The sequence below is a fragment of the Bombyx mori genome, chromosome 12 (assembly GCF_030269925.1).
Source record: "Bombyx mori chromosome 12, ASM3026992v2".
NCBI classification, from domain to species: domain Eukaryota; kingdom Metazoa; phylum Arthropoda; class Insecta; order Lepidoptera; family Bombycidae; genus Bombyx; species Bombyx mori.
Window position 1 is genome coordinate 3,926,370 of NC_085118.1, and position 13,833 is coordinate 3,940,202.

Below are 13,833 nucleotides of genomic sequence, written 5' to 3' on the forward strand. Positions count from 1 at the left end.
TATAGAAACTAATATTTAGTTAATTTTTAATTGACTTCAAATTCATCTGTTTTTTGGTGTGTGTTATTGTTGAACCTTTTTTAGGTGAACCGATTTTGATGATGCCTTTTTATTTTAATAATCCTAATAAGCTTCGACTACATCGATAGAAATTTGATTTTACTTTTTTGAGGTAAACTTTCCTTTTTGTTAAACTTTTCTATTATTAAAATTGAAATATAGCCTTGGATCAATTGAAAGTTTTTTACTAATTTTTACGTACGTAACGTTTATTACTAATGTTTTGAAATGTTAATGAGACCAGATTTGAAGGGGAATCCTTAACTCTGGGCCAATGGCTTGGCTGTTCCACTCATTTTATTAATTTCCATGACCGACTCAGCTGCTTTTTTACCTAAAGTACATAGCTTACAATAACTCTATACAGAAATAAAAAAGTCTAAAACCTCGCCTCGCCTCCTTCTGCGAGATGGTGCACTCGCAGAAGTCGAGCATCGCCTTCCACGACTTGTCGTCGCCGAGCATCGATGCCACAACACTCGGAAACGACAAGTCGTTTCCTATTTTTGCGACGAGGACACGGCGCCACCCCTCCCATGCGAGGCAGGCAACGAGCGTGTGCTCCGCCGTATCCAAGTCGCAACCACAATGGTGGCACTCTGCCGTCGGCTCGACTCCGATCCGGTGCAGGAACTCACCGAAGCAACCATGCCCAGTGAGCACCTGCGTGAGCCGGAAAGTGAGGCGTCCTCTGTCACGATTCACCCAAACCACAGGGACCGGGCGAATCGCCTCGACGGTCCTACGACCGGCCGAAGGATCAGCCAGCCGTCTGGACCATGACTCCAGCATGGACCTCCGAGATTGGGCCCTCCGCGCTCTGACCACACTGGGGCTGGGACGCGCCACGCCCCGGGCACGAAGGTCAGCCCGCCACTGATAGTCAGCGGCGAGCGCCTCCGCCTCCAGAACCCAAGGCGGCGTCCCAGCCAATACACACGCCGCCTCAAAGGAGATGGTGCGATAACCACGGATGACCCTGACCGCGATGGTGCGTTGCGGCCATTGTAGCAGCTTCGCCACCCCCGCGGCCAGGGGCAAAAAAAAAACAATCAAAATATATTTTTATAAATTTCATCGATCATTATCAGCTGGTTGTTTCCAATCCTCGTTTAAAGAAGGAATTCTTGAAACAATGGATTAAAAAACCAGCTAATAAAATAATAAAACTATATCCAATAAGCGTTGCAATAAATAAACCCTAGACTAGTTTCCATGCTCAGAATGAAATGTTAGAATTGCTTTATCTCGCCCCCGGGAGCATGTAACATTCTACAGAGCCTTTACTTCACGGCATCAGCTACTGTTCGCTTCAAGAATGACGTAAGTACCGTCTATGATATTTTATGCTAATAATTTTAAAGGGTCATAAGTATATGGTGTTATAATTTCATTTTATTATTTCCGATTTTTCGAGTAGACGTTATACAGACACAATTTTCGTGGTCATGGGCGATTGAGGTACCTTCACTAGGTTAATTCATAGTAATTCACCGAAATTTTAATATTTTGTAAAGTACTGCCTAATTTTTTATAAAAGTTGTTATAGTTGATTTAATCATGGCAATGATACGGCACAGGGCTCTGTATTTCCTCTTCAAACCGCATCTTCTGCATTCAAAGTTAGTTTTACCTAATCCAAGGCGTCCGATCGATTAGAAAATTTATATCAATTTTATTATTGTATTATTGGTCCCAAACCTTGTTTTCTTTCTTTTTTTTAGGCAAGAGACCGAACTTCATACGAGGGTTCCGCGCCTACGGGGCATACAAGGTATGTAGGACTTGATTATCTGCAAATGTTGATAGCAGACCGCGGTCTTTCGCCGTCAGGTCGCCTCGTAAATTTTACCGGAGGGGTTGGCCAGCCCTGACTATAGTGACGACTAGCAAGATCAAAAAAGATCAAAAAAAAATTCGAACATCTATTGATTTTTTTAAACTAAAAATGTTTTGTATCCAGTTGTAAGTGGCGACCATGTGTACTCCAAAGTTAACGAGGTGGAAGCCTCATGCAGTGATGCATCACACTGCTTAGGAGGAATGTACACCCTACGATGAGGGCATACTCGAACGATTGACCCAACCACAAGGGCAGGAAGAATTCACGAAGGGGATGTTAATTGAGGAATGAACACCAGAATTGGTTAATATTATGTAAGAATATCTGTCGGAGGCGAGTTTGGATGTAACCTTAACGGGTAGTGGATAGATTGGCAGTGCAGAATTTCACATCTTATGTGATCATAATACATAGATACCATTCTACGATTAAATTTTATCGTTTCAAACATTCAAAGTTTTCGTAACTTTTTGAAGTAAAACGTCTTTATCGACGTAGGGAGGAAAAAACATATGTAACGATTTTTGGTTACGCGCCATCTTAATTTCTTCCGTTACGCGCCATGTTTATTTTATTTCTATGTAATTTGTTATCAACAGATATTGCTGCACGTAAATTCAACAATTCGTGAATCGCGGTGACGAGATGTTACACAGTTGATAGACGTGCGGACTCACAAGAGGTCCTACAACCAGTAATAAACTCTACCACCACCACCAGTAATGAGCTCTAACGCAATCAAAAACACTTTCAAAATTACATTTTTTTTTCAATCCACAAATGACCGTTGGTCGCATACAACGTTCTCGATTCAAACAAAATCCACAATTAAGAGTTAATACAACTAAGTTAGGATGTACTATGCAAATGAGTGTCAGGTTCGCGTGTACGCCGCCTACTCACGGCCCGGTTCAATATATAAAATTGCAATAAAGTACCATGAATAACGATTAAGTAATCGCTGCATGTGCCACGGAGTGACACGGTTACTTGCATTTTACCATGTCTTATTTATTAACTTGTAAAATTACGGTCGACGAAGAAGTCCCATTTGATACGCAAACGCTTGATCCTTGTTCATAAAGCTGACAGTCTCAAATGCGGCTCATTATAATCTGGATGAGGAAAAAGTCATAGGGCACGATATCGCAATCCCAAAAAGGCTCTTACATCCTTAAAGCTGGGAGGTGTGACTGTTTCAGAGCACAATATGAAGTCGTCGTAGACTAAAAGATAAGACGTCCGGTGCATTCGTGTTGAAGCGATGCACCGGTGTTCGAATCCCGCAGGCGGGTACCAATCTTTCTAATGAAATACGTACTCAACAAATGTTTACGATTGACTTCCACGGTGAAGGAATAACATCGTGTAATAAAAGTGAAACCCGCAAAATTATAATTTGCGTAATTACTGGTGGTAGGACCTGTTGTGAGTCCGCGCGGGCAGGTACCACCGCCCTGCCTATTTCTGCCGTGAAGCAGTAATGCGTTTCGGTTTGAAGGGTGGGGCAGCCGCTGTAACTATACTGAGACTTTACAACTTATTTCTCAAGGTGAGTGGCGCATTTACGTTGTAGATGTCTATGGGTTCCAGTAACCACTTAACACCAGGTGGGCTGTGAGCTCGTCCACCCATCTAAGCAATAAAAAAAAAAAAAAAAAAAAAAACAATAAAAAGTATAGTGAACTTCAATATTATTATGTTCTAACAGTACACGAGTGTGTATACCATTAATTTGGCGCGTTTGATTATATTACACGATTTCGTTCCTTCAGTAAGTCGTCAAGAATAGAATAGATAATAGTAAAGAAATAGTATATGTTTTTTTTTAAATCGTTTTATTAGTTTCGGAGCCTATTCGATACATACAAACAAACAAATCTTTCCTCTTTATAATATTAGTATAGATGAAAAAGACGTTTAAATAGCAAACCTAACAGATAATTTTATATATTTTATATCCTGTTGATACCGGTCAGGATAGAAGAGCGAAGTTTTTTTTTTTTTTTGCTTAGATGGGTGGACGAGCTCACAGCCAACCTGGTGTTAAGTGGTTACCGGAGCCCATAGACATCCACAACGTAAATGCGCCACCCACCTTGAGATACAAGTTCTAAGGTCTCAAGTATAGTTACAACGGCTGCACCACCTTTCAAACCGAAACGCATTACTGCTTCACGGCAGAAATAGGCAATGGTGGTGGTACCAATCCGCGCGGACTCATAAGAGGTTGTACCACCAGTAAAAGTTATAAAAGTTATAAAATTGTAGCATTGTCATCATGGGCCTTGATCCGTTTGCAAATTTTCAAGTAAATCGGACGTTTTGAAGTCGATGATAAGGACGTTAAAAAATTCCGTTACATAGAAATGAAAATACACACATACATATGTACCAAGCTAAGTAAAGCGTGCTAAAATTTCTAATTTTTCTGTCTGGCTGTCAGACTCTTCTTCAGTTTTTGAACCCATAGGTCGCATCACTTGGTACGAGGACAAAGGCTTTGATACCCTTTAGGCTACGGACACTTTCAGGTTTGTAGATGACTCACCTGGTGCTAAGCGATCAATCAGCAGCTTACGCAGAAGGAAATTGTCGAATGTCAAAAAGAAAAAGTCTAGTTTGTGTAAATGAAAATCAATTTATTCCGATGCTTATTTTAAAAGTAGATATAATTTGTATAAATTATTAATTTTACAAATATATACACACGTTTGGACGGAATTCAATCACAATATACATACGCAATGTAAGTACATAGGCCTGGTGAAAATACATAGTATATACATAGAAGCCCCAATGAATAAATATATCTCTTAGTATATACGCATTTAGTGATCATTTTGAAAATTAATACTTAAATGAAACTTGAATTAATTGGTTTCTGGATAGAAGTTTATAACTTAACGTTTTTACTAGTACATATTTTATGTTGCGATAATTTTTATACAAATATCATCCATGATAATCGCAATAACAGTTGACTCAGAGCTGCGTATATCTGAATAGCAGTCTACGCAAACAAAGCAATTCAACTTAATATCTAAAGTATTTCATAATATCATTCATGACGTTTTTGAAATAATTCACATGTTTAACAGGAGTATTATAATAACCTGTTTTATCATATTGCCAACTTATAACACCAATCACCACCTAATATTCCAACAACTCCAAATGCTTAGTGACGATACCAACCATATTACCTATTATTAAGTTCATTCATTAGAAAACTTTGATACTCTATCAAAAACACGTTGAGCTCTGTATATCTGTATATGCAAATAATTATATAATTAAACAAACAGACTCAATCTAAATTTTATCCAAAGTCTGATTCGTTTTTTTTTATTATATTATATTATATTATTCGTTTTTATATATTATATTTTATTATATTATTCATTCTGACTCTCGATACTAAATTTTTATCATTTGTTATGAACTCAATGGAGTAAATTTATCAACGAAATTTACATCGGTTCTGCCACTCAAAAAACGAATAACATTAATTCAGTGAATTCGTTCTATATTCATCAAAAAATCGCTAGGTAATAATTATGAAAGTGATCATTTTGTGAATTTTTATTTTGATAAATATCCACAAAATTTCGATCTATTTATTCCACAGAAACATAAATTTGTTCAGATTGATTCACCCCAAAAGCTCTAAAAGTCCTCATTAGAAGAAAATCTAATACTTATCTTAATTTTCATAAAGTTTAATCAGGTTTATCCCCTTTATTAGTATATCATTAAGATATCGCAAGAACATAAATAATATTATAAGTTAACGCTTACATTAATAATTAAGTACTAATATCACATTTTATATAATTCGTTATTAAATTATTCGTTTATTATTTACAGACTTTTCATGATATGTATAATGTATTTATGATTTTGTAATTCAAGTTGCGTCCCTGGCACTGTTCCTTTGATGTTTCGCTGTAACAAAAAGAGAAAAAAACCTTTAAATAATCTACCTACATTGAAATTTCAAGAAAATCAGACTAGCATCAAAAACGATTTTTTTTTTCCTAGATAAGGCGACGACATTCAACCCACCTGGTGGTGGGTTGTTACCAGAGCCTACAGCACAATATGAATGCCGCCACTGACTGACTGCCTACATGCTTCATACCGAAGCGAATTACAGCGTCGCGGCAAAATAGGCATGGTGGGGGCAGGCTCACAATTTACCCTTTGTCTTTGGATTTTTAATACCGGTATTTCGTTTTGGAACTAAAAATCTTGCGCATACCTTCAACTGTTTATTCTTGACGATATCTAAACGAACCCAGTGCGCTTGTTGCTATACCGATCAGTTGCATACATTATGCTCTTTATTTATTTATTTTTTGCATAGATGGATGGACGAGCTCACAGCCCACCTGGTGGTAAGTGGTTACCGGAGCTCATAGACATCTACAACGTAAATGCTACCACCCACCTTGAGATATGAGTTCTAAGGTCTCAGTATAGTTACAACGGTTGCCCCACCCTTCAAACTGAAACGCATTACTGCTTCATGGCAGCGTGGTGGTACCCCTTGCGGACTCACAAGAGGTCCTACCATCAGTTATAGTAAAAAGCAAATCTTGTCCTGTTATACTGTGATATAAATATAATTACAGTGCACTTGCCTATTTTACAATTCAACTGACACTTCAACCTTGACTTTCAGTCATGTCTCACCATTTCAGTTCATGGTGTGTTGCCTATGGGGTAAATACCGTTACAGCAGTCGAACCGTGAGCTCCACTCCCGAGACGTACTATTTTTAATTAATATTGTATAAAATACATAAAACTCACCGGTATGAAGGAACAAATGGTTCTTCAAGTTAGTGTGCTTCGAGAATCCTCTAGAACAAATGTGACATTTGTAGGGCCAGGATCCGCTGTGGACGTACATGTGCGACTTGAGGTCCCCCGGGGTCGGGAACGACTTGGAGCAGAGCGTGCACTTATGAGGCTTCTCCTGCGAATGAAAACAAAAGCTATTGGATCGAACTCAATTGTAGTTAACGATTGTGATTGTGATCTGAATAAAGAGATATATAAACTTTTGTGCTCATACATAGGAACGTTAACGTATGCTCTAGATATAATCAGACATGATATAGTCGTTTATTCGTATTTTGAGAACCAAATGTATAAAGTAGACCTTATAATTAATAACAAATAAAAAAATTTAGTTACTAATACATTTTAAATTCTGTGCTCAGTTTTGGAAGAGAAACAATGAGAAAGTTAAAAGTTCTCCCCACTTTTAAATCTTTGGTTTTCATTTGCCTGTGTATTTCAATAGAAATATATATAAGTAAAGTATATAAATAATAACATATAAGAGTCATTACTGTAAAACATCCGTAGGACAAGTATAGATAGAAACGATCCAATGAAGCATATGTACATATTGGGTATTATAATATGAAGCTAAAATGATATTCAAAAGTACTTTACAGATATATAGCAATAACAGAACTTATAGTATCTAGGATTAAGATAATATACAGGTTCCATTAATGAGAATGTTAGGTAGCATCATATACCAGACATCACGATGGCTAAATTTGATTTTGGACAGAATTTTATTTTTCTTGATTTAAAAACGGATGTCGGGTCATCCGGTTATGGAATCAATCGTTATGCATAGTAATGGTGATATAGGACATAGCCTTGGATTTCACAAGAACCACCTTTGTTATTCACAAAGAATGAAGCACGTTACATTATCCAGAGATAAACGTGCTGAATAATTTGAAATTTCAAATCTAATTACTTAAAACGAAATTAAGCAATGCTATTGCCGATGCATAGTTTCAATATTTTAAAGCCCGCAATGTATTCTAGATTTCGAAATAACACCGGATACATCCACTAACTTCATGAATTCACAGTTGATTCACTTGTGAATTTCATATGCGAAGGATTCACAAATTAATTGACTGTAAATGAATATTGTTTTTCGTTCATTTTAAAAGTTTATTCTTCATCGACTTAATGTCTTGGCTCTCTACATTGTATATTAAAATCAGTCGACAAAACATTTCTTCCGAATACCGTGACCCCCAAACAACGAATACGGTTAAAACGAAACATACCCGCTGATGAGGCGTAAAACAGTAAACATAACAAATTGAATTCACCATAACGTCGTTTCCTTGCGGCTTCCCATGTATCCAAATGAGAATTTAAGTTAAAACGAAATAACTTCATGGAATCATTTGCGGGGCACACGAGTATTCAATTTCGGTCATTAGTGATGTGCATTCTTTAGTTTTTGTTCGTTTTAAAGGTCATAATCACGCGGGCTCAAGACATCTTGACTCAGGTGCGATGCTCTTCGGTTATTATGATGACGATACCAGCATACAGTTTTTTTCTGTACAAGCAAGTTGTAGAAATCAATATACGTTCACGAGTGACTTTTATAATTTATTTTTTTATTGCTTAGATGTGTGGACATGCTCACAGCCCACCTGGTGTTAAGTGGTTACTGGAGCCCATAGACATCTACAACGTAAATGCGTCACACACCTTGAGATATAAGTTCTAAGGTCTCGGTAGAGTTATAACGGCTGCCCCACCCTTCAAACCGAAACGCATTACTGCTTCACGGCAGAAATAGGCGGGGCGGTGGTACCTACCCGTGCGGACTCACAAGCGGTCCTACCACTAGTAAATAATGAAGGAATAATACACTGATAAAGGATAATACTCCTATTACTACAGGATATTATTATTCGTATGAAGACGTCCACTATTGATCCTAGGTCTCTCCCATGTTTCTTTCCATCGATCCGTCCTAAGTGTTGAGCTAATTCCTACGACCTTCACCAGAGCTACCGTGTATAAGGTCTGCCCATGCTTCGCGCCTTTTGATGCGCGGTCCCTATTCGAGAGTTATTTGATCTTGGGAGGTAGATCAAAGAATTAACACACTGAACGTAACATTATTATGGTATATCATCGAAATTATTTGTTTACAAACTCAGGGCAAGTCGTGTGCGTAATTATTTTTATAACGAGAAATTATTAAAAGACAAGATTACGTGTAAGTGTGATTGGCGATATTTTTTCTCTAAAATGCAAATGAAAATTTGTTATTTATCTTGAAGTAAGCAATAGTTTCAATGTCGCGTGTTCGTTTCAAGTTTGGACATATCATAAAAATCCCTCTGCAATTGGTTCTTTCTATTAGTTGCAACTATAATCTCATAATTGTCTTGAAGCTTGAAAACGATTTAATAAAACCAGTAAATCAAAATTTAATGTCGGCTTTAATTTTAATTTCTCGTTTAATCACTAATTACTTTTCTATGTTGTAGGTGTGTCAATTTCGTTTTTAATTTCCTGTAAAACCGTCAATATTAATTGTGAAAACAAAAAAACTCAATCATGACCATTCTATTCATTATCTATACCGCTACCTCCCATTCGATATTCGCTTGACATCCAACATCTCACACCCACTTCGTAAAAACTATAATTCGGCTAATCAAAGAGGTAGACTCCAAAATCTGCGACCGAATAAAAAACTGTTAATTTGCTTTAGCCAGGCTGTAGCAGAAGCCCAATCGAAAAGGGACAAAAAAAGGTACAAGTTATTAAATCGAGCCCGCTACCGAACACCGCTGTAATTCATAAATCAATATGCAAAGACTCATTAGTTCACGTATACTTTAGATAAATCACATTTTAAAACAGGAGCTATATAATTAAGCGAGTATAAACTAGACTGAAAATATTATGTAGGTGCTATGATTGTATTTATTATTAAATTATTTCTCACCAACAAAATTTCGCCCGAGATTATATCACCGAATTCATCTACTAGAAATAATGTTATGGTGTCTATCGGATTTTGTAACTACACAACACAAGGTGGGCTGTGAATACGACTTATAATGGGCTTAAATAAAGATAGAAGTATAGGCTTAAAACTACATTTTTTTTAATTTTAATGAACATTACGTATATCCGTTCAATTAACACTTATTAATACTGTCGATTTATAACTTAATTGTAATTGAATTTTAAACGTATTTGTTTAATGTAAATATGCTTATGATTATAATTTTGTCGATAAAATGGGACGGTTTTTTTTATAATTGAGACGGTTGGACGAGTTCACGGCCCATCTGGTGTTTAGTGGTAACCGGAGCCCATAGACATCTACAACGTAAATGCTGCCTCAAATATCTCAGTTTTAACAGTACAACGGCTACCCCACCCTTCAAACCAAAACGCATTACTGTTTCACGGCAGAAATAGGCAGGGCGGTGGTATCTTTGGAGGTCGTTGGTTGGTTGTAGGGTCACCAGTGCCAGGCGGCATAATAATGAGTCCGTAATAGGATATGCAGCTTATTTCCTAATTACACAGCAATTAGCAGAAGGAGATAGTACGGAGAACAGAAGGCACAAATAAAGCGGTAGCAAGTCCAAAAAAAATACACGTATGAGCAACAGATCGGAACAAAGGAAAAGTGTACCGTAAGTCAAGGAGTGACACAGGCCTCGCGTGGCCTAGATCAAACCCGGGTGGCCCTACAGTATCTATCAGTAAAATCAAGGAAAAATATTTTGAGATCAAACAAAGTCGGCTGTTCATTAATTTATTTTCGAAAATAATAATTTCAATGGTGACAACTTTGTACGTATTAAATTATCATATAGGTATCAATGTAGGTTTTATTAGACAAAAGGTAATCAATAATATTGAAAAAATTTGAGGTTACGAAAAAAATCTCGAACTATTGAATTTACGGTAAAGCATACACGGGTACAAATAAAGTTGACTTAGAGGAGTTTAAGATTTAATTTATATAGAAAACTCCCGCGTTCAAAATCGATTAAAATTATTCGATTCCCTTCAGAATAATCGCAAATTCGATCAAGTATCAGTACGGCAGCTGTATCTCGTACAGTGACGTATGGCCCGGCGATACGCCCGCGCCGCGTTATGGAAATCCAATGCAAATGTGATGTGCCTTCGGTTAATTTAACTAAATAAATCGATGCCGTGAATCGCACGCTACGGAATACGTCTCAGTATTGAGTTCGTTAGCGTTCATTCCCGACTCCAGGTTATTTACTGAAATCGTTTTTTTTTTTTTTACCTTTAAATCTTATTAGAAGCAAAGGGCTGCAAATGCTACACAGTTTAAATATCAGCTTTTAGCTTTTTTTAAGCTATTTCATAGCTTTTATCGCGGGCTTTGAGCGCGGCGACCGAATCGAGAAATTCCGTAACGAAAGTAAAACCTAACACCCCCACTCCGCTTACTGTGTAGCTCACGTTCAACACATTCACACGTTGTGCTTGTGTAGTGTTTGTGAATAAGCGCGTGAACTGACGTCGCACTGCATGCGCATCATGAAAAGTCTGCCCATCTCTCTCTCGCGCGGTCTAGCTTATGAGTGTTAAGGGGACAGTTAATGTTTTGCTTTTGTTCATGTTTATAAATATAGCGTGGTCTTATTTTATGATTGTTTTAATATTAAATTATTATTGTCTAATTATAATTGCATACGTTGATAAAAAATGCTATACAATAGCTTTACCGCGGCAGTCCCCGAGTGCCACAAATGTTTTTTTTTATTGCTTAGATCGGTGTACGAGCTCACAGTCCACCTGGTGTTAAATGGTTATTGGAGACCATAGATATCTAGAACGTAAATGCGCCACCCACCTTGAGATATAAGTTCTAAGTTCTCAAGTATAGTTACAACGGCTGCCCCACCCTTCAAACCGAAATGCATTACTGATTCACGGCAGGTTGGTGGTACCTACCCGCGCGGACTCACAAGAGGTCCTACCACCAGTTAAAATTATATTCGTGAAAATCGAATCACATTTATTTAATATCATTTCATAATAACATAAGACAAATAGAAATGTGCTATTATATCGGCTACGTATCCCCAAATACCTTATCGTACACAGAGAAGTTGTGTGACAAGTCCGCACAAGCATCTACCACAATAAGTTAATTAAAAGAGACATAGAAAGAATTATTCCAATAACTCCCACCGCAGACATGGAACAAAAAAAAAAACATAAAAGGTGCCTATAAAATATTAATACATCGGAAAAGAAACTGATTAATAAACGCAGTCCAATTATCTGGAACTTCATTTAATCAATATCGTATGGTCGAGCCTGGTGCCAAGACAAGAAGCGTATTAATTGGGCCTCCATATATCTTATGGAATCTATGTTATGATTAACTTATGGTTTAAAGGGTTCGGTCGCATGTTTATGGTTCAATGTTTCTGATTTAACGAGATGCTTATTAATAGGTATGTGGTTTAATTTGTTAGGAGTATATGAAAATGGACGCGTTGAAATTTGTGTGATTTTTGGCGGAATTCAAATTGATTTTAGTGATGATGTAAAAACTATTTATTTATTTAAAATACTAAGAAAATTTGCTATTAAACCTAGTTGCCTTATTTTTTTATTTTAGCATACCAAAAGCTACACATTCAGTGATAGTACTAAGAATAGATAGTTTTTAAAAAGCACATCAATACCTCATCACACATTCAAATTAAAATTTCTAGAATTAACTAAAATATTTGATTGTTGTCTTTTTAAACCAAAAGATAATCGCTAGTACCTATATTAATTTAATTCTCAAGACCAATAATATTTTTGTGTTGCCCGAGACTTCAGTTACTGCCACTATTAAATTCATTTATAATTTTAATACAAATCAATTAGGTTGTAATGACTTTAGCTAAGAGTTTAATTTTCAATCATCACTGAACTTGTCACTTATATCTCTTCTTCAAATTGACCGTGTTTGAAGGGTCACATAGATACATCGAGAGCTCCGAAGGAAACCCGTTTTGAATTAATATTTATTATGTTTTTAACACTTTTATTTAATACGTTTATAACACGATTGATTGTAGATCAAACGGAATGAACAAGACGTTAAGAGCCGTCTGTGACTTCAGAGAGAAATATATAGACATAAAAGTCGAAATTTAATGAACCCGCTCGTTTATATTAGATCATTCGATGGAAGTGTAAAGATTTTAAACACAATCTGATAATTATTACTTAGTGTAGTTTCCGTCTTAAATTTATCACACCCAGGTTTGAATTATCACGGTATTAGATAAGCAATCATCATGAGAATCATAAGCTGGATGAATAATAGTTTTGTCATTACATTAATCAATGAAGAAGTCGATTAATTTTCTAAGCTACTATTTTAAGAAACAAGTATGATAAAAATCGAACAACATATTCAGTAATAAAAACTAATATTAATACAGTACGTATCCACCCTAACGAGTTGGCTATTTCATTAAGTCACCTCTCGGGAATAATTTAATCAGTACGGTCGGCAAAGAACGATAAAGAATGATTGATAGTGTCGCGGGACGATGCAATCTGCCGCCGTCCGACTCGGTGCCTGGATTGTTTTTATTTTTTCTGAACAAAAACATTAAGATCGAAAAAATGCGGTAATGTTCAATGCACGCAATAATTTTCTGTTGACTGTACATAGTCGTTATAAGATAGTCAAACTAAACGTTCAAACAAATAGTCAACATGCCGCAGAACCTAATAGACAGTAAAAATAAATGCCATACAACATCAGCCCTTTGTATAGATGTGGGTAGGTGTTTTGCCTTCTTGGTGCATTCGCTCTAACCCATGCATTTCATTCGCGAAGCAGCTGCTCTTGAGTTGTTAGGTCTTCTTCGGAGACGCTCGGGCAACTGCTGGCAAATCCTACCTCTCCTGGCTGAACTTTTGCTCGCTCACCTGTCCTGGTGAAACTGGAAAGGGGCCACCAGTAATCCTTCAATCACAAAAAAAATGGAGCATTCAGAGGTACCCTTCTCCAAACAAGCATTTCCTTCTGTAGCGGTTCTCGGTAACTAGACTGTGCCTTGGCAT

At 36.9% G+C, this 13,833-nt stretch overlaps 1 protein-coding gene across 1 annotated transcript in view; it reads right to left on the bottom strand.

The window, feature by feature from the left end:
* Positions 1 to 4,524: 4,524 nt before the first annotated feature.
* LOC101741637 (zinc finger protein 177) overlaps positions 4,525 to 13,833 on the bottom strand; it is a 101,023-nt gene continuing 91,714 nt past the window's right edge. The window contains exons 6-7 of the mRNA XM_021350169.3: positions 6,721 to 6,886; positions 4,525 to 5,851 (exon numbers count right to left, since the gene is read on the bottom strand). Of these exons, the coding sequence (XP_021205844.2) occupies positions 5,814 to 5,851; positions 6,721 to 6,886 (204 nt within the window). The 3' untranslated portion in view covers positions 4,525 to 5,813. The remainder of the gene's footprint in view (positions 5,852 to 6,720; positions 6,887 to 13,833) is intronic.